We start from the raw sequence: 22,366 nt of genomic DNA, 5'->3' as shown, positions 1-22,366 counted from the left end.
AAGTGACATCTTGCCTGGAGGAGGAAAAATATATTGGACTGAAGTTTGTAAGGGTCCGGAAACAAGGGTAGGAAATGTTTTTTTCTGGTTAACTGTGTCACAGGGTTCTGGAACCAGGTCAGTGGCACCTGCAGCTTCTACCTAGTGCTTCCACTGATAGCTTTAGAGAGATACCCCTTGACACTGAAAACATCTGCCCCTACTGCAATGAGTCCCTAACGGCCTGTCCCCACACCTCCTCAGCAGTACCTTATGTAGGCCTTGAATCCTTGATTCCCATTTTATTAGTAAGATAAAACTGCTGGCTCTTTATTGGACTGTGACTTCTTATTGTTTTCTAAGCACTGAATATATTTATAGAGAATTAAGATGAATAATTATTTAAGTTCGTTTTGTTAGACCATGATTCGCATAGTTTTATTCTATGTGATTTTTTGACAGTTTAAAATTTAATAATCTAATCCATCTTGTCTTCGGAATATGTTATCTATCATGTTGAAACAAAAGCCAGGATTTTGTGAGGATTTCTTACGTTACTTTTCATATATACTGCTTTTAGAGTTTTTTTCATTGTTTAGTTTGTTTCTTAAAGATCTATATACCATGTTATGTCTTTGGGAACTCAGCTGGATTAATATCACTATGAATGTATTATTAATATTATGAATAATTATTATTACTACCTAGGTGGAAATCTAGGTAATTGGAAATGCATAGATCTCCTGGCTTTGACACTGGCTGATTGTGTTACTTGAATAGTTTACCTGCAGGGTGATACAGTTAATGAGTAATGAGTATACATTGTTTTCAAGACTGAGGGTTATGAAGAAGGGAGGAAACCCTGGTTTCTAGTTTAAATGATAAAGAAGCAGAGTTTGTGTACACATGTACATATCTACATACGTACATATGTACACACATATTAAAATACTAAATTCTAAGCCTAGATCAGTCTTAAAATGGAAGCATAGGACAAGCTGATACGAATTTGTGTTATAATACAAATTTAAGGTGTGGCATATACTTAAATGAGTTTTATAGCTTTATGTAACCTCTGTGATAATTTGATGTGTTGTATAGTCTTCTCAGTTCTAGATGCAAATTTCTAATTTTGCTGGATAGCGCTACAGAAATAGGTATTGTCCTTCCAAATTCAAGATATCCAAAACTTAATTAACAACTTTTTGTTTATGGCAGATTCACACTGAAAGAATGAACTGCTAGTTACTGTAAATGTTTTGAAATTTTTAGTCTGATTTTAAAAATGAAATAAGGCATTTGTTTAATTTAATTCTTTTCTGAAATAATATAGTTATCAGTCAAAAGGTTAGTTTATATTTCCCCAGCTAAAAGGAAAAACAGCAATTTAAAAATGTATCAACTGAGAAAACAGTGTATTGGAAGGAAGAATTGGAAAAACAGCACCTGCTGTTTTGTGTTCACTTTATATATTCTCAAGTTTAGGAATGGGAGAGAATGTTAATCACAGGCCTATCTGTGAGTTTGTTTGTCTTCATAATCTTAGGCAAGTTATTCAGATAGATAATTTATAAACCAGACTCTGAAAATGGCTTGAAAAGTCTGTGGTGTTTACTCTATCAATTCTTTTGTTTTGATTTCATTAGATTCCTTACATTCTTTTTATCAAAACCTTCTTAGTTTATAGGGTGAACCATGTATTTCTTATCAACTGGTGACATTTGGTCCATTTTGATTTATTTCTTTGTAGGGAGGAAAACGCTTTGTTGGAATCAGAGAAAGTATTAAGAAAGAAAGAGTTATGTCGGGAGAATTTTATACTATACTGATTTTTTTCCCATTTCTAAGCTACATTAGACGTTTTTTGTAATTATTTTTCTGTTTGCTTTTAAAAGTAGGATTTACTTGAGCATTTCCTTTCACTGAGTATTTTAAAATATTCATAAATTATTTCAATTAACTGCTTTATTTAAGATCATATGGAAACCACAAGTTGTATTATAGGTTAGAACAATAATATTCCTTCTTTAAATTTAGCCTTGGGATATATGTACGAATTTTACAATGTGGTGTCATATTCACAGTAGCATCAAATAATAGTAAGATGTAACATTTATTCTAGGAGTTTCAATCAATAGAGAAGGACTTTACTGGACTTAAAAATACTTGAATGCCAATTTTATCGCCTTCTCATTAGTATTGTGCTTTTTTTCCCCCAGTTAAGCATGAACTCTGTCAGTTTCCATCCTGCAGAGCTAGTACCTGTATTATTCACCAAACACATACAGTACACCCACTGTGCATCAGTCACTGTGCTGAGAGGTTCCAGGGGTAATATAGGAATCAGAGGAGTTAGGCAGGTAAGCTAACAGGTAAGCCAGCAGGTAAGCACTTTAATGGTTACCATGATGAAACGAAACCACCTAGTGCTTTGGAGGCACAGGGAAGAGTGGCCACCTCCAGATCAGAAGAGGGACTACAAAATTGGGGAAGGCTACGTGTTTGAAGGATGTGCATGAATTAGCAGGCGAAGAATCAGAACCCTTTTCCAAGGAAGGAGAGCAGCGTATGCAGCTCAGAGATGCTTGAGAGAGTGATCTAGTCAAAGAGCTGAAATGTCTTGGAATAACGGTGGAGGGGAACTAGGAGAGATGTAAGATGATCAAGGGTTGGTTCATCGGTGACCTGTGAGGAGTTTGGATTTTATCTGGAAAGGAGTGGAGAGCCGTTGGAGGATTCTGAGCAGGAGCATGGAATCAAATTTGTATTTGTTTTTTTTATTATTATTTATTTATTTATTTTGAGACAGAGTCTCACTTTGTTGCCCAGGCTAGAGTGAGTGCCGTGGCGTCAGCCTGGCTCACAGCAACCTCAAACTCCTGGGCTCAAGCGATCCTCCTGCCTCAGCCTTCCAAGTAGCTGGGACTACAGGCATGCGCCACCATGCCCAGCTAATTTTATATATATATATATATATATATATATATATATATATATATATATATATATATATATATATATGTTGGCCAATTAATTTCTTTCTATTTATAATAGAGACGGGGTCTCGCTCTTGCTCAGGCTGGTTTCAAACTCCTGAGCTCAAAGGATCCGCCCGCTCTCTGGGAGAGCTAGGATTACAGGCGTGAGCCATCGCGCCCGGCTTCAAATTTGTATTTGACAAACATTTTTCTCTAGCAATAATGTGCAAAGTGGATGTGCAAGGAGAGAGGCAGGATGGGAAGGCAGGGAGATCAATTAGCAGGCAGTTGCAAAATGCAGCAGTTTCACTCCTGGGTACAGGTGATCAAAGCAGCATTATTTTGTAATAGCCAAAAACTGGAAAGCCACTTGTCCATCAACAGTAGAATAGATGAATAAATTGTGGTTCATTTATACAATGGAATCTCTACTGCTGCAAGAAAGAATGATGTGTTGCTGTGCAGAGCGACATGGATGAAGCTTACCATTACATATGAAGAGTCCATTTTTGCAGAGTTCAGAAACAGGCAAAACTAGTCTGTGATGATAGGGATCATAATAATGGTTGCCTTTGGAGGAGAGCACTGGGACTAGCGGAGAGGTTCTTAATCTTGGAGGTGATTAGACAGGTGTGTTCACTTTGTGAAAATTTATCCCATTTAGGAATTCTGAATTTTTCTGTATATGTTATACTTCAATTAAGATGTTTCTTAAAAAATCCATTTACTTGACTGCTGGCATGAACACTATTCCAGTACTCCATTCCCTGCCCCCTTCTATCTAAATAGTCACTTATTGCCATGTTGCTGCTTCCTCCCACTTTGTGGCTGATTGAGGCAGGCTGGAGATTTTTGTGACTGCTGCAGTGATCGTTGGCTGTTTTGCCGAACCTATTTTATTCCATGGATGATGATGCTTCTTTAAGCAACCTTTGCCAGAATAACTGCTGTAGCAGTGCTTGGAGTTTGCTCTTTACCTGGAAAATGAAGGAATCGGTGAAGTATAAATACATAGTGGAAATCAGTTATACCGATGACGTGCAAATATGTTTATTTAAGCATAGCAAAAAAACTAGGGTTCCCCCCAGCCTTTAATCAAGCAGTTTGTTTTGGAAAGTGTTTGGGGATTTTAAATAGTTAATTTGTTCAGTAGCTATACTCTACAGTTAAGCTGTGTATGTTATTCATGTGCTCTAGGTTAGGTGTATAATTTCCTCATTCAGTCTGACTGCTAATTGACAAGTGACATTTCATCATCACCTGGTGATGTAGTTTCAGTAAGGGGCAGGAACTAGGCCTAAGCTCAATTCTATAAATAGAATATTGTGAAATAGAGTGCCACCTTAGTCTGTGTCACTGATTATATTTACAATAAACATCAGGTCTTTTGCCCTGACATTTCACAGTGTACACCTCAAACTTAGCATCTGTCTTCTCTAAAAATATTAAATGCTCATTAAACAGAATGATACTTCCTAGATTATTTGGAGCCCAGAACTTTCCCAATTGCAGAGCAGCACCACAGTATGTCTGTAAAGGGAATGGCAAGTAAAGTGTGGCTTTTTCGAATAATAGCATTATTTGTTTCATTGCACTGAATAACTAGCCTCCCTATTAAAATTTTGCTACAGTGGATGATACCTATTACTTTAAAATATCACCAAAGGATGCACCTATTTTTGTATGTCATCTAGGGATTTAATTGTTTAATTGACTTAAATTTTCTTTAGGAAACAGAATAAGCAAAATTATTCTTGACTCATACAGATAAAGGGCAAACTACTGCCTTTTTAAATGGCTTAAATGGACACTTTTTCCATTATCTATGAACCAAAAGGGTTCTAATTTAACAAAAATTCTTAAAGATCATGCATGGTTTTGGCAAATATAATTTCTGGCTTCCATCCCTTAAACTATAGCATTCAGTACTTTATCAACTGAGGACGTAAAGCAATGAAATTTTAAGATACATTTAAACTTTTATGCTTTGTATACTGTGTTAATTAAATCTTAACATTGAAGTCTAGTAGAAGTTTTATAGTCTGGCAACCACTTTGACTGAAGAGTCAGGGGCTCACATTTTCCTTAATCTTTATATTTGTTTTATTACTATTTCCTTACAGAATTTTTTATGTTATCTTGAAATGTGTATATACTAATTTAGCTCAGAAATATATACCTGCAAAGGAGCATACATGTTTTGACTTGAAGTTTGGCTGTTTGAAGACAGAAGACTCCAGTCTTAAGAATGAACAATGTTTTGTTGAAAAGTTATCAAATTTACTTTATTATAATCATAAAAATGGCCTTGTTTGTCAGAATTTATAGGCTCAATATTTATGATACCATTAATGACCATAGTCATGTTGGCTTCATGGATGAAGATAAATGTCTTTTATCCCCTCTTAAGGAAAATGATGGATTTCATCACAGAATGTTAAATATCAAATTTTAAATAATTTAAATAGTTTAATTTCAGTGTTCAATTCAGAAATTAGATTCATTATACCTGTATGGTGACCGTAAGGTAATGAACATAATTTGCCATCACACAAATAGATAAAAATCACTAATGAAATAGCCTACATCTATTCAGGTGTGTAGAAGAAAAATGATTCTGTCTTTGGCCAATGGCTCTAGTGGACATAGATTTTTGTGGAGGGTGGTCAGATAACATTTGGATTCAGACCATAGCTCTATTCCTGCTTTAGCTGATGGAAACTGGGAAGAGTAGTGTTCAACAGTAACCTCAGGATCATGTGTTTCTTACTAAGTCTGATTTGATTACCAAACATCAGCTCATTGCTTCTCCTCAGTCCTGTGGCTGTAATTGGACCAAGTATAGCATTCAGCTTAGTAGTGTTGGAATTTATAGCTCCCATGGTCACATGTGCTTGATTGCTTTCCTCCTGAGCCAGGATTAATGATTACAAATGTCCTTGCAAACTTTACTGAGTAACTTCATTTCATAAATTTATGTAACCATTTAGTGGTTATGAGCATTGTCAGATTTGATCTGCCAGTTATCAGCTGGGTGACCCTGGGTGAGTTACTGATTTCTTTATGCCTCAGTTTCCTCATTTATTTAATAATAATCCATGTGACACAGACCTACAGATGAGTATTGAAAGGATTAAATAAAATAGTTTGTATAAAGCAGTTAACATTGTATCTGTCACATAGTAAGAGTTCCATAAGTATCAGGTACTTATTATTCTTGTTGCTAGATAGATTCAATAAAAGGAAGGATGTGTTACCATTTGATGGGTTGGTTTACAATGAAGGTACCAAAGTGTACTTGCTCAAGGAGAAATATCACAAATCTATCTGTACTTAAATCTACCTTTTAAAACATCACCAAGTTTTCAGTAATTTTTTTTCAGTAGCAGTGTATTATACTCACTGCCAGTTTTTTAATGATGAGTGAAAGAAAGCGTGAAATCGCACATGTAGCAGAAAGTATGATTTAATTGATGCCAGAGTTCAGGGTTTTTTCACGTTAAGACTTTGAGTGTGGCCTCTAATCCCAGTTCTGAGAGCTGTAACAGGAGTTAAACCATCATAGAACTTGGCATTACACACATGCCTCAAACTATCTCTGGAGGATCACAAAGTAGATTGGGACCTTAGCAGAAAGTATAATTGCAGAACAGATGGCTTTTTATGTTCTTTTTTTTTTTTTTTTAATAATATTGCTACAAGAAATAGAACCCAATGGTATATTGGTTTTTATATTTCTTATTTATGAGATTTTGTGCCAGTAAAGTCAAATTGTAAGGTCCCATATTGTTCCACCTTCCGTAAACATATAAGAAGACTAGCAAGAACAGACCACACATAGTTTTTTAATGCAAAATGTTCTTTTATCAATAATCACTCACCTAGAGTTCTTGACAGGAACACCATCTCCCCTCAACATCTTCTATACTGGGCACTTAATTTATTTCAACATATGTAAAGCTTCATCATTTGATTTCAGTTTTCTGAGTATTCTTAAATGAGTATTATTCCAAAGATCAGCTCTGCTTACACCTGTGCTTGTGACCTTGATCCAGTGGTATAATCTGGCCAGGCCCCAGCCTTCTGTGTTCAATGAAATGATTGTACGAGTTGATGGCCAGTGAGTCACTAGCCAGGAAAGGCGAAGTATCTTAATGTTTCGAATGAAACTCTTATCAATTTGGCTGGCTGCTACTGTCTCCAACAGCTGGGAGGCCTGGACAAAAAAGCACCAGCCGGGGATCCACCTGCATGAGTCCCTTCAGGGCAGCTTTGTTGTTGGGGGGTTAGATTGCAGGCATAGCTTCAAAGACACAACCACAATGGGAAAGATTTAGGTTTTAGTACTTAGGGATCCTTGGGGGAGTGCAAGGCAGGCCTGGATGCCATGCACAGGAAAGTCAGGGAGGGCGAGCAGGTAGAAAGAGAAAGGGGGAGTTGGCAACTTAGCAGTATGTATTGGGGAACAGGATGTGAGTCACTGTAAGATCGCAGGCAGATGCCTGAATGGTGCATTTAAAGGAAGTGGCTGGAAAGCAGGGAGTCCAGTCGGCTAGGTGGGAGAGGTACTTCTAAGTTCTTATCTGTGGCCATGGGCTGGAGTCGTTTGAGTAGGGTATTTAGTATTGGAAACTGTGGCAGGGGCCACCGAACCCTGCTTCTGGTGTGAGGAAGTTAAACTTATATTTTAAAGTGGATGTCAAGGCAACATAAAATTATAAGCAACTCACTACGCTTATCCATTTGGTTTCCGTGAACTCTCTGAAATAACGACCTTTACATGGCCTAGAGGAAGTACCGCCACGTGCCCATGCCTCTCTGACGTGGCTAGGTGCGAGGAGACCACAGCTTCCTTAGGGCCTTCAGCAGGTAGAGCCAGACGTATTTCGGGTGTCGTTGGTAGGCTTGTGACTTGGAAAGAAGAGTATAGCAAAGCTGGCATGGTAGAGAGGAGGGGGAAAAAAGGAGAAGAAAGATGCATGTGTGGAGGATAAGGGCATTTGTGTGGAATGGTGGCATTTCACCAGGGCTGCTGCCACTAGAGAGTTTGGACCCATCAGGAATTGGTTTGCAGTGATGGCTACAGGGCCATTGGAGGCCTTGACCTAGGCTGAACTGTACATTTCTGTGTATCGGTCTCTATTTGTTTCCATGACTTTTTTTTTTTTTTTTTGAGACAGAGTCTCGCTTTGTTGCCCAGGCTAGCGTGAGTGCCGTAGTGTCAGCCTAGCTCACAGCAACCTCAATCTCCTGGGTTCAGGTGATCCTTCTGCCTCAGCCTCCCGAGTAGCTGGGACTACAGGCATACGCCACCATGCCCGGCTAATTTTTTCTATATATATTAGTTGGCCAATTAATTTCTTTCTATTTTTAGTAGAGACAGGGTCTCGCTCTTGCTCAGGCTGGTTTCGAACTCCTGACCTCGAGCAATCCACCCACCTCAGCCTCCCAAAGTGCTAGGATTACAGGTGTGAGCCACCACGCCCAGCCTGTTTCCATGACTTTTATGACATTCCTTCGAACTTGTCTCATGCCACCCACGGCTGTTTGGCCTCTCTGTGTGCCTTTTTTTTCAAGGTATGATGTTCCAGGCTTAAAATCCTAAGTAAAATACTTGCTTTATTACCTTTGTCAGATAGATGTCAAAGAAGAATTCAGTATAATAAACAAGTCTTTCCATAGAGTATCCAAACAATTTTACAAAAGGTTAACTTGGAAATAATAGGGCAGAAATGATTTTTTAGTGTTGTCCATTAGTATAGTAGACTGGTAAGAGGGGTTGTTTTGAAGCAAAGCTAATTTTTGAGACTAGCCTTGGTTACTGAAAACATATCTGTATCTCTGTTTTCTAAATATGGTAATTGAAAAATTTTGCTTTTTCTTGAATTATAGTCATTATAATAGGAATTCTGTATTTCTACTGTGAGCTTCAATTGTCAAGCTCAAATTTTACCCAAATTGTTAATTCCAAAATAAGTGTCATTCTTTAGTTATTCTGAGAAATAATGCACTCCCAAAAGATTTTTGATACTATTTTGTAAACTATTGGTTAACATCTCTGAGTAAGGGAGACTTTATTTCAAAGTCATAGATAAGGGTTTAACGTAATTGTCAATAAGCTTTCTAGAGATGGGCTTTGAATAAGAAACTCAACTGAAGGTGATGGCCCTCGCAGCACTAAATTTGATGCTAAATTTTTAAAAATAATATTACTAGTTATATCCATTTAAAAAGTTCATTCTGAGAAAAATGTAATTTTTAAGCTAACACTTACTAAACACATAAAAAAATAATTCTTAATAGAAGGATCAGTATTTCTGTGTGATTGAAATTTTTACATAGGGATTATCATTTCTAATGTCATTTAGAACTTTTAAGGGTGTTAGCTGCTCTTAGGTACATGCTGTAATAAGCTAAAATGCCTTGTTTTTCAGATGCTTTTATTAATATGTGTTTCTGAAAATTTGCTTTGCTATTGATTTTTCTTTTCATAAAAATAGTTTATAATTTTTAAAAGTTATAATTTTAATTTCTGTACCAAGATCTAACTTTTGAATTCATGCTGCATGCCAAGACCTGCACTTAGGTACATTTAAAAAAAATGACATTATCTCATTCCATTTCTCACAAATGCTGCTTGGAAAGTGGTGCATCTTGATTTAAATCACACAGTAAGTAATAAACTCAGAATTTGAACCGGAGTGCATGCTGTGGCCACCAATCAACATTGCCTTGAAAAAAAAAAATAGATTATTCCAGAAAGGATTTTTTAATGGTGTGAACTAAAAGAAAATACAGGAAATCTCTAAGAAGCTTTGGTTTGTATTTAAGACAGGAGTTAAAATTAATACTTATGTTCAAATATATTTTATTTATGACTCTGTTGAAATAAAGCTGAATGTGATTTTCCAAAACTGGAGGAATAATTAGTTGATGCTGGAAAACAAACCCGACCCTCAGACACTAATTTTGCTGGCATGTGTGTTTATCATAGATTCTCTGAATAAACTATGGTTTCTTAGCATGATTTAATAGATTTGCTTTTCTTTCTTTTAGAATGGCAAGTTTGCATATATTTTCTGATGGTGGTTTATTGACAAATTTTCAGGTGATTATAGAGAAGATTTCTTAGAGCAATTTAGGGCATTTTAAAAACATTTATTTGGGTACAGTGAATGCTTTTATTCTTTAGTTTCAAATTTTGAATGTGTCCATAAATTGCTAGGTTTGTAACTTTGGGAAAGTTAGTTATTGAAGCTGAAACTCATTTTTCTCATGTTTAAAAGGAGACTAATGGTATCTGTATCAGTGAATTACATTGTGAGGAATAAATGAGTCATGGTACATAGTGCCTAGCTTGTAGTAAACTCATGCCATTTGTTGCTATAATGGCAGAATAGTCGTCACTTATGCATATCACGTTTGAAAAATGTTAAATCATTGGGTGTATTTGAATGCTTTCACTTGAGGATGGTGAATTGTAGTGGAAAGAGCATGGTTTATTTGATTTAATAATGATGAATAGGCACAGATTGCTTAGAATTGTTATCTTTTAAAAGCATGTGATCAAAGAAATCATTTAGATAAATCTTTAAAATGAAAAATGTAAACTCATCTTTAGAAGAGATAGATTAATGGTAACAATGAAGACCTTTTACTGAGGAGAAAGAAAAGCTAGGCTCTGTAAAATTTTCTCATTTGTTCTATATTGTCCGTATAGGTAAAATGATATACCCATCACTTCTAGGTGCCTCAACATGCATTAAAAGGCTGACAGATGTTTCTAATTTTGTATATAGGCATATTTTTCAAAAGTTGATAATTCGTGTCCTGTGGTTCAGGGGGATATTTTCTATGCTTTGTGTCACTTTTCCACACAACCCTCTTCCATGCTAAATCACTAAGATAAAGTTTAACCAGTTTCTCCACCATGGGGCAGAACCTTACTGGGCATTGTTTATCTCCCAGAGACGATGTGTTATGAAATGTTTCCCAAAGTTGTTGGACCATGAAACCTTATTTCCCCATGGTGCACCTCTCAGGAGTGCTGTTTTTAAGAACTCATTTTGGGAGGCACTTACTTATATTGCTATGGTCCTCTTCCTTAGCACTCAGTCTTAACATTGCACCTTTTAAATAGCACCCCACTCTCTGTGATACCATTTGCAGAAGTGCGTTCTAGCAAAATAATGGGTTTGCTAAAAGCAATTTTTTTTTTTTTTTTTCTTTTTTTTTTTTTATATTTTTTTTTTTTTTTAAGACTAGTCAAGTGCAGTAGTGAGGAGGGGGGAAAGTAGTAGAACAAGGAGTTCAATCTGTAACTGACTGTGAACAATCACGTGAGATAACTCACTACCTTCGGACCAGCCCTAAAAGCAATTTGTGTGTAACTGGGCTTCCAAAATACAAAACCAGAGTGTCACAAACATGCATCACCTGAATATTGCAGTTCAGGGGCAGGTAACACGTGACTGGCATCTGAGGCCATTTCCCAAAAACTGTTCCATGTATCTACCATATTGTTTTCCTACTCCCTGCCTGCCTTCCTAATTATTTTTTCCCTTATTATTTCCCTCTCTCTTCTCCTCATTTTCTCACATTGTGCTTCATCCTATCATGTTCTCCAGGAGTTTTTTTCATCTTCATTTCCTTTCCCATCCCCGCAGGTACCAGGCCACCTATGAATATTTTTTTCTTTACCTCAGTGATCCTTTGAACATTAAAAAAAGTTAACACTTTTTTGGTTGATAACAGATGTTCTACATAACTTCATTTCATTCCCACCTTAAATTACTTTTAGAATAAAGTAAACTAACTCCCTTTAGTTGGTTTTTCTTGGTCCGATTTTCTACAGAAAGGAGAATTTTAGTGTCTGATTATTAATAGCTCTAATAAGTACTATTCAGTATATACTGTGTTCATTGTGCTGAATCTCTTTCTCCATGACACCAGAAGAACTAGTGGCATCAGTACTTGATTTGATTAAAGTTGCTAGCCTGATTGTGAAGATTTTATTATATAACCCAACATATCTGTATTCTATATTTTTTAAAAGAGTACTCTGATATGGTATCACTTCAGATCTTAAACAAAATTAGCAATGACAGAAGTGTTAAAATTGGCAGTAAGCCGCGCCTGTATGCTTGCTTCTAATGCCCAGGGAGTAATGGAATTTGCTCAATAGCTTGATGGTTGCCATCAGAAGGAAGTTATGCCCCCCTAAAAATATACAGTAAGTTGTTGTTGTTCATGATATTGATGTCCTATAAGGCAGTGGTCCCCAGCCTTTTTGACACCAGGAGCCGTTTCATGGAATACAGTTTTTCCACAGACTGGTGCCTCGCCACCTGGGCTCCACTCAGTAGGCATTGGATTCTCACGTGGCGCTCAGCCTAGATCCCTCCCATGCGCGGTGTGCAGTGGGGCTCGCGCTCCTCTGAGGGTCTGATCGCTGCAGTGATAGCGGGGCAGGGGGTGATGGGGAGTGGCTGTGGGTGCAGGTGGAGCGCCCCCTGCTGTGCACCTGGTTCCTGCTGGGACGCAGACCTGGCCCAGGTATAAGATCCACATGAACGCTGAATTAGCAAATACTGAACCACCATTCTTAGGGGAAACACAGGGTTCGTTTTCTTCCAGCCTCTGGCAACAACATTTCTGTTCACCGAGCAATACATAACACTGTTTTATGGGTTGTTTTTTTTTTTTTTTCTGTTTAGAGACACCTTATTTAATATACACTGTTGATTCATTAACATTGAGCTTACGGCCAACAGCACTATAACTCATGCCTAAACAAAGCTTACCTAACACGTATTTTTCTCCATAAGTCACATCACAGCCTTCCTGCCTCAGAAACACCATGCAGCACTTTGGCACTATGCTTGGGGGCCGTTCTGAACAGTGAAATCACCAACAAAAAGCGCAAAACATACATGACATTAAAGAGACTGAGAAAAGAGCACTTGACACTATGAGAGCCGAAACAAAAAGGCAGAGTGTCACCTTGTTTGGTCTCAGCTGGGAACCTGTGTGTGTCAGGAAGCTCGAATTTTCCACTACTCGTGTACGCATTCGCAAATTACTGTGAAAGCACCAGGGGTATTGACTTTTGGGATTACAAACAAATTTTTAGCAACTAGACTGATTCACAAATGCGGAATCTGCACGTAATGAGGATTGACTATAATTGCTTTATTAAAGCATTGATCTTGAGGGAATACGTTTCTACAAATGCAGATGCTGAATTCCAGTAAGCTTTTATGACAGTCAGCGGTACATAGCTAAGGAACACTTGTTCCCTGCTAGAATGTTACTGAATAAACCTAGTTCTTCATTTTAAAAATTATAAAAATAATAGTGACTTGCATATAGAAACCTCATAATGAAAACAGTAACTGGACTATATTGATACCCTTGCAGTGGAACCTTACTTCTGTCTACATCACTGTTTCCATGGAAAACTTCATTCCAAATTCCAACTGGAATGCATGAGTCCGTTTGCTTCCTGGGCCATCACTTCCAAAGATGACTGATCCATCACACACACCTACAATGTAGGACTTCCATTTTTCCTTCTAGTCTAGTTTTGAGGCTGGGCCTAGAGCTGTTGCAGTCGGATTCTGGAGGGTATGAAGGAGAGGTCAAGGTTACAGCTCCTAGAGGTCATGTTCTTCCTAGAGGAAAGAGAGGAGAGACAGGTTCTTCAAATGACTCTCATGAGTGATGCTGTGATTTTTTTTTTAGGGGTGCTAGAGATGATTGTCAGTATAACCCCAAAACCTGACAGAAGCCATGTTTTCCTGAAAACGGTGGCCCTCTTAGAGATAAAATTTGAGGCAGCCTGGTCCATTGACCTGATCTATTAAGGCAGTGGTCCCCAACCTTTTTGGCCCCAGGGACCGGTTTCATGGAAGATTATTTTTCCACGGACTGGGGTGGGAGATGGTTTCAGGATGATTCCAGTGCATTACATTTATTGTGCAGTTTATTCCTATTATTACATAGTAATATATAATGAAATAATTATACAACTCACCATAATGCAGAATCTAATGCTGCCACTGATCTGACAGGAGGTGGAGCTCAGGGGGGTGATTCGAGGGATGGGGAGCAGGTGTAAATACAGATGAGGCTTCACTCGCTGGCCTCCTGCTGTGCAGCCCAGTTTCCTAACCATGGATCACACAGGCCTGCTCTCCTTACAGGCTCATGTCTGAAAGATATTATTAGTGGTATTGAAACAAAAATGCAGACACTGGTCTTCTGTGTGTCATGAGCCACGGTGGGAAGTCTCCGATCAAGAAGATGAATACTTTGCAAGTTTATATTGCTCAGCAGTATTATTTATGCTCAGTGTTTTCCCGTAAGATTATTGTACTCTGTAATATTTAACAGATTTACACACCTTATGTTCATTTCTGTTCACTTAATATAAGTTTCAAGTGAAACAGTGGTAATTCAGATAAGAATGTATGTGGTAGTATACTAAAGCCAAAAACGGATTATAGAACTTATATGAGGTGTCTAAAACAATCAAATTTGTAGAAATAGAGAATAGAATGGAAGTTGCCAGAGGCAACCCTGTCTCAAAAACTAACCTAAACTAAGTGTATTAAAAGGATATATCTCATGTTAAGTGTTCTTTCACAATTAAGGAAAAAATGAGTCTCATAGGATTCTTGTAAATGACAAGTTTCTTTGGGGAAAGGGAGGTTTTTAATGAGACTTTTCTTGGTACATTTCCCAAGTTTAAGATTTTTGGTGAAAAATAAGGGACTAGATATTAAATGGACTTTAATTCAGCTTTTAAAAAAATTTAATAAAGGCCGGGCGCGGTGGCTCACGCCTGTAATCCTAGCACTCTGGGAGGCCAAGGCGGGCGAATTGCTCAAGGTCAGGGGTTCGAAACCACCCTGAGCAAGAGCGAGACCCCGTCTCTACTAAAAATAGAAAGAAATTAATTGGCCAACTAATATATATAGAAAAAATTAGCTGGGCATGGTGGCGCATGCCTGTAGTCCCAGCTACTCGGGAGGCTGAGGCAGGAGGATTGTTTGAGCCCAGGAGTTTTAGGTTGCTGTGAGCTAGGCTGACGCCATGGCACTCACTCTAGCCTGGGCAACAAAGCGAGACTCTGTCTCAAAAAAAAAAAAAAAAAATTAATAAAGCAATATGTTAATGTTTAGCCATTTTTTGAATAAAGAAAGAATAAAACATGTTCTAATTTTAGTAAGTAGGGTGCTTAGTAGAAAAGAAAAAAAGTCTTTTAAGTTAGAACTCTTCTGTTTCCTTAAATGTTCTCTAGATTGAAGGGCAACATATAAAACTCATATTTGAAAATTAGAGTGCACACCAGCCTATTAAAGTGTAATAGAAGTCTAGCTGTAAAGGAACTTGTTTAACTTTGTTTACTGGATTTCTTACATTTCTTTGACTTTGGAAACCGTTTTTCCCCAGAAACTTTAACACCTCGCAGGCCCTCTGATCACAGTTATGGGAATCAGCTTGTTCTTGCCAAGATCGCCCTTTCTCTGTGTATACAGTAGGGTTATGAAACCTTGCAGCGTGTCGTAGGCAGAGAGAGCTGAAGCTGTATGCTGGGCAATTGATGTTCAGTCAGTCCTTTCTTGTTTTCAGGATGACAAAAAGGAATTTCGTACCTTCTCTGGATAGAGTAATTAGCTTTCTTCTCCTTCACCTTGCATGTTCTGACTCATCTACCCAGGTGACCAGGCGGCCCAGAATTGTCTTGGGTCCTTTAAGAGAATGTGCAAGGGACCAAGCTACTGCTTATAGTAAAATACTGTTTTGTAAGAAAAAGTTTTAGTGTTTTTTAAATAACTTTTTCAGTAAGTCATTAATCCTGAAACACCAGCGCCATTGTAAACCTTTAAACAAATCCAAATGTTCTCTTAATTAAATCAGTGTTCATCACATCTCATAAATGTTAACATTCTTTTGTAAAAACAACAAAGAAATAGGAAGACCACAAAACAATGGGGAAAATAAATGATAGATTGATTAGAGATTTAACACGGGAAGAGTTGAGATTTTTAAAACCCACAGGAAAAAAAAAAGTGTGCGTAATTGATTTTTAGCAGGTTAGTACCATTCTAATCAATAGAAGAAGTCAAGGCATTTGGTTTGACTATATGAGAATGTAAAATTTTCTGCTTGGCATATAACACAACCAGATTTTAAAAAAAAATCAAACACTGGGTAAATACGGCAAGTATAACAAAAGGTTAAAGTTTGTATTATTTGCACAACTCTTAAAATTTAAGAAAACAGTCAAGCCCATTTAAATGAGAAAAGGGCAAGCAGTTCATACGTGGGGAAACTGTCAACCATCAGAGTAATTCATTTCCTTCTGGTAAGATTTTCTGCACCCCCGTCCTCATGCTGTGCTCGGTGCTGGGGTCCCGGCGGTGAGGAAGATGCTCTGACTCCTGGGGGACAGAGGGAGGCAAGGGGCACATTAAACAGAGCAGTGCAGATTGAGTTAGTAAGCTACCTTGACAACTGCTTTTAAAGACTGTTAGCAACACTGGCCAAGTGATGGAAATTGGTGCGGTTATTTATGATTCCTGAAATGACAGAAACTTTTTTTCCTTTTTTTTTTTTTAACCTTAGAAATTGTCCTAATGAAAGAATTCAAAAAAGAAAAAAAAAAAAAAGGACAGAAAAACAGCTCGTGTATTGAGCAATATGTCAAGGAAATGAGAATTTTTAACCCGATGGAGCATGACTTAATGATTAAAATCATTATTATAAAAATAGTAACATGAATCGATGTCAGGTGGCTGTCGTTGCATTTGCGCTGCTGAATTCATTTCTGTAAGATAAGTAAGCATGTGGACTTTAACAATAGTAGGATTATGACATTAAAATTGTGTAATATTAATACACTCACTGGAAGAAATGTTAAGATTTATTTTATTAAAAACGATTTTTTTTTTCCTTTTTCAAGCTGACCACACAGACTCTGCCTTCCCCATCCGTGTTCCTGTAGCCTGAGACATGACCTGACACCCTGATGACCACTCTCAGGGCCCTTGCGTGACTGGCCGGTGCACGATGGAACTTAAAGTATGGGTGGATGGAGTTCAGAGGATTGTTTGTGGGGTCACCGAAGTCACTACTTGCCAGGAGGTTGTAATAGCCTTAGCTCAAGCGATAGGTAAGCGCACCCAGTGGGCGTCCGAGATGAAAGTACATCATGCTTCCTTTTGTTAGGTGCATGTGTGTATTATGTTTGTATGAAATACAGGTCTCCAGTGGATGTTGTTCATTTGGTTCCATAGTAAGTCACGGAGGCGCATTTTTACCCATTACTGTTTGCCCACATATTTAGGTAAATCTGCAATGATGCTTGTTCTCTGACTCCCCCAAAGATTTTACTCACCTCGAGTCTAGCATCTCCACTGCCTTCTCCTCACCCATTGTTCAGCGTTTTTTTGTGAGTTTTTTTTTTTTTTTTTGAGACAGAGTCTCACTCTGTTGCCCCTGAGCTAGAGTGCTGTGGCGTCAGCCTAGCTCACAGCAACCTCAAACTCCTGGGCTCAAGCGAGCCTCCTGCCTCAGCCTCCTGAGAAGCTGGGACTACAGGCATGCACCACCATGCCCAGCTGATTTTTTCTATAGATATTTTTAGTTGTCCAGCTAATTTCTATTTTTAGTAGAGACGGAGTCTCGCTTTTGCTTAGGCTGGTCTCGAACACCTGAGCTCAAACAATCTACTCGCCTCCTAGAGTGCTGGAATTACAGGCGTGAGCCACCACACCCCACCCTTGTTCACCTTAAACAGTGATTTCTGGAGGAACTAAAGAAGTTTTCTTGAGCCAAAACTTAGATTCTTAGTTCCTAGATCCCTCATTAGGAAAAAATCCTATTTATTGTTTATTTCTGAATACTTTTAGAAAATACAGCAAAGTCAGTAACATTGTTCCTCATTAGGAAGGTAATGTTTACTTTTTTAAATCTTACTGTATGGCAAAGGTGAAGCACAGCTCCTGGCCCCATCTTACTCTCCTACCCTGTTTGACCTTTTTCTTCTAATTTATTTTAAACTGACATGTATCATAATTTATTCATATTTATTAGTTCCTTAAATCCTTTTGGAACAGCATGAAGGGCATAAACACCTGCATCAGTAAAACCAGTGATGTGTATTAGAGTTTGTATTTGATCTTAAATCTGTCAGTGCCTTCGTCTTTGCCTTTCTCATCAAAAGTTTATGTCTTGCTAGTTTCTATTGAAAGAGTTACGATGTTGCCAAGGCACCTTAGCATTTGGTACGGATAAGGGTGCCACCTGTGTTGTGACAGAGAGAGGCACTGTTGGAAGTTGATAATGCCCTATACAAAGATAGAGGCTTTCTTTTAATATTGACATCCTTTTTTTTTCCTCAAACACTACAGCACACTAAAATATTACAGCAATGCAAAAAATCCTAGGCTTTCACATCCAATGAAATTTTCTTGCATCTTATACTAATATTTGTAGACTTAAGTTTAATAATTAAAGAGGGGAAGATTAAGGCATTTAATTTCATACTCTTTTCTACCAACTTATTCGTAATTGCCCCTGTTAAGAGCCTCACATAATGTATTTGAATTTAAATATACAGCTTTATTTTCCTTAGTGAAGACTAGGATTATCATTTGTCAAATTTAGCTTTCTTTGTTGTATTTGGGAATTAAGCCACAGGCAGTGCTAAAATAAAAAAAACAATGAGTAGTTTTTACAAAGTCAGAGTAGTTGAGTAGTGTTATAAGCTGCCTCTGTGCATATGGTAACAACATTTCTACACAGAATTTCAAGGGAAAAAATGTCCAGATGTATATGTTTATTCATTTGGATTAAAGAATATACTTTTGCGAACAAATGAAAAAGAAGTTTTAAATTATTCTACCTTCCCATTTTTGCTTGCTCAATAACTCAGCCCAAGACCTTTTTGAAAAGTTGACAACTTGAATACAGGTGTTTTATAATATTCCTCCAAACTCAACTAAACATCTCTTTTGCTGTATCATAAACATTTCATTGGATTCAGAATTCATCTAAGAGTTGACTTAACTGGCAAGTAGCCAAGAGCTGTGGATCCCTGTTTCTGTTGTGAGGGTTTATTAATTAGGGAGAATTACTGCTCTAAAAAACAATTCCAGAATTTCCGTGGCTTGACAAAGTAAATGTTTAGCTATACTATGAGTGAATGAACAAACCCACAAAAGTTTGTGAAGAATTTATTACTGAAACAACATGTAAACTGCTTTCTTGGGTTTAAGTCTACATATTTGCTTCATGGGGGCACTATATATCATACTCTGTGTGTGTGTGTGTGTGTGTGTGTGTGTGCGCGCGCACGCGCGCGCACACAGAATATAACATATAGTATGTACACACACACATGCACACACAGTATAATCTTGATTAGAAGTTACTGAGTTGCTCTGGATGGTTAAAATTATTTTTAGGAAACCACAGAAACTATCAGAATGATTTACTGTGAAAATATGTGTACAGTGTGGCAATCTACAGATATATGTATGACAGCTGACATTTTCTTAGGCTATTAATCAAATCAAATTAGAAAAGAGCTGAAAACGAACTTAGTTTGGTGAAAGATGTTGAATGTATCTAACCTATAGGAAGAAATCCTTTTTACACTAATCTTTGACTGCTTTGACACATTATATTTAGATGATGGATGAACAATACTTTTTCAAATGTGACAGAATAGCTAAAGTGAAACCATGATTGAAACATTGTATTTTCATGAAGTGTTTAAACTGCCCAACAAGAGTACACTGTGTGTTTGGTCACTATACATCCTGGGCTTTCTGAAACATTCCCAATTTAAATATTCTACTTTGTTTCCCCTGTAAACTATCCGAGAAATGCTATTATTTCAGAGTTCAAACTGTTTCTCAAGTCTGTAAGTGAAACAGAAAAGCCTTTGACAGATCACCTGTATAAATTTATAGTGGAGAAAATGCATTTGCTTTAATTAACACTGTCTCACACCAAAAATATGAAAAGGGATATATTTCTGCCCTCAAATAGCTTAGAGCTTAACACAGAAATAAAGTCTAGCCAACAAAAGAGTAGGGAGGGAAAGAGGAGGAGGAAGAAATCATGAAGTTTAAGGGAAGTTTAAAGTTTTGGTTTCTGATCCACAATAGTTTGATACCTGGTACCATTTAAAGTACCAATGATTTAGAATTATCTCAGTTCCCACTTCTTGTGATCCTTTTCCCATATATTCTTCAACTGGGGCCAGAACAAGCATTTAGTAGAAACAGATTGATTGGGGCTGGGCTCCTAGGTAGAGTGGTCTCTTTCTAAAAAGCTATGTTTCATATAGTTTGCCCCAACAAAATCAGTGTTCAAAGACACATTTTTATAGTAAATTTTAGTTTTAGTGTTTGTTAGCACTTCTCTTCTCTGGAACTCCCTCCAGAGTAGGGCTCTTGCTTGCTTATTTTTCTTACACCATTGCATTGCCTAAAGTAGCTACTCAATAAAACTTAGTTTCTAGGACAATGCTATCCAGTAGAACTTTCTGCAAGGATATGCTGTATCTGTGCTGTCCAGTGTGGTAGCCGCTACCCACATGAAGCTATTGAGTACTTGAAATGTGGCTAGTGTAACTGAAGAAAGGAATTTTTCATTTTAATTAAAATTTAAGTAAGGTTATTGGCTATGGTAGTAAATGACACATTTCTAGAAGGTGACTGATTGGTATCTCAAGTCTAAACACGTCAAAACCCAAGCTCTGTGTGCCAACTACTGCCCATTCCCAAGCTTCTTCCTTTTCCCCCATCTCTGCAACTGAGAACTCTTATCTTCTAATTGATTAAATCCCAAGCCTTTGTATGGTCTTTGATTCTTTCCTCTCTCTGCTACCTTCCAACCACGCCATCAACAAATCCTATCTGTGCTACCTGCAGAATGTACCCAGAGTCTTGTTTCTTCTCCCCACAACCACTGCCAGCCACCATCACTTCTCACCTAGGTGTTTTCTGTAGCTTTCCAGCCCGTCTCCCTGATGCAACCTTGACCTGTCCGGCCGCATCTCAACAGGTTTCTTTTAAAGTAATCCCTTTAAAATATGTTGCATCATGTCACTCCTCTGCTCAAAACACCACAGTGGTTTTCTGACTCAAAAAATCCCAATGTCTGTGCAGACAGTGGTCTTCAGGGCCCTAAGTGGATCCTCACTTTCCCATCACCAGTCTGACCTTGTTTCATACCCTTCCCTTTGATGGCCTCCTCTCAAACAAACCTGGCACGTTCCACCTGAGTCTTTGCAACTCTTCTTCTCTCTGCTGATAGTACTCTGCAGCCAGGTGTCTTTGTGTTTAACTCCCTTGGGTGTCTTCTCAAATGTGATCTTATCATAGCGCCCCTCCCTGACCACCAAGTTCACACACACACGTGCATGCACACACATGCTTTCTGTTTGGCATGCCCTATTTTTCTTTTTTCTTTTTTTTTAATTTTTTATTTTTTTCATATTATGGGAGTACAAATATTGTTAGGGTTACATATATTGCCCCTGCCATTCCCCCCCCCCCGCCCCCCCTTACCAAAACATCAAGCGTGTCCTACTCTCAGGTGGTGCGCATCGCACCTATTTTGTAAGTGAAAATTCTTCCCCTCCTCCCCCCTCCCATTTGCCCACCACCCGATAAAAGTTTGTTTGTTTGTTTGTTCCTTTTTTTTTTTACCTTTGGGTTACATTGTATATCTTAGCCTTTCCCTTGGAAGGGTTAGATGTATTCCCTCTCCCCCACCCCCCCCCACTATGCTCACCACAACCCTAAGATGTATCTCCCCCTCCCCCAAACCCTAGTGGGCACTATCCCCATTTGAGCATCATAGTTTTAATCAGTCAGTACCAATTTGATGGCAAGTAGATGTGAAGCCCGTTTTCTTGATCTTGTGTCACCTCACTTTGGATAACAGGTTTAAGCTTAACGCAGGATAGCATAAACGGTGCTAACTCACTGTCATTTCTTAGAATTGAATAGTATTCCATTGTGAGCATATACCATATTTTAGTTATCCACTCGTGAATTGATGGGCACTGGGGTTGTTTCCATGATCTTGCAATAGTGAATTGTGCTGCCATAAACATTCGGGTGCAGATGTCTTTATAGTAGAATGTCTTACGCTCTTTTGGGTAGATGCCCAACAATGCTATTGCTGGGTCGAATGGTATTTCTATATCTAGCTGTTTGAGTTATCTCCATATTCTTTTCCACAGAGGTTGCACTAATTTGCAGTCCCACCAGCAGTGTAGGAGTGTTCCTGTCTCTCCACATCCTCGCCAGCATTTGTTGTTTTGGGATTTCTTGATACAGGCCATTCTCACTGGGGTTAGATGGTATCTCATTGTGGTTTTG

At 38.0% G+C, this 22,366-nt stretch overlaps 1 protein-coding gene across 2 annotated transcripts in view; it reads left to right on the top strand.

Moving 5' to 3' along the window:
• RASSF8 (Ras association domain family member 8) overlaps window positions 1–22,366 on the top strand; it is a 77,449-nt gene that overhangs the window by 44,400 nt on the left and 10,683 nt on the right. Inside the window, exons 1-2 of one of the 2 annotated variants that reach the window (XM_012739540.3) lie at window positions 12,774–13,510; window positions 16,927–17,136. In XM_012739540.3, coding sequence (XP_012594994.3) covers window positions 17,034–17,136 — 103 coding nt within the window. In that variant the 5' untranslated portion in view covers window positions 12,774–13,510; window positions 16,927–17,033. Of the gene's footprint in view, window positions 1–12,773; window positions 13,511–16,926; window positions 17,137–22,366 lie in introns of those variants that run through there. The other variant, XM_012739541.3, reaches the window with a different exon arrangement.

Source organism: Microcebus murinus, chromosome 10, assembly GCF_040939455.1.
Source record: "Microcebus murinus isolate Inina chromosome 10, M.murinus_Inina_mat1.0, whole genome shotgun sequence".
NCBI classification, from domain to species: domain Eukaryota; kingdom Metazoa; phylum Chordata; class Mammalia; order Primates; family Cheirogaleidae; genus Microcebus; species Microcebus murinus.
The sequence above is the reverse complement of the archived record's forward strand: the minus strand, read 5'-3'. Positions and strand labels throughout refer to the sequence as shown.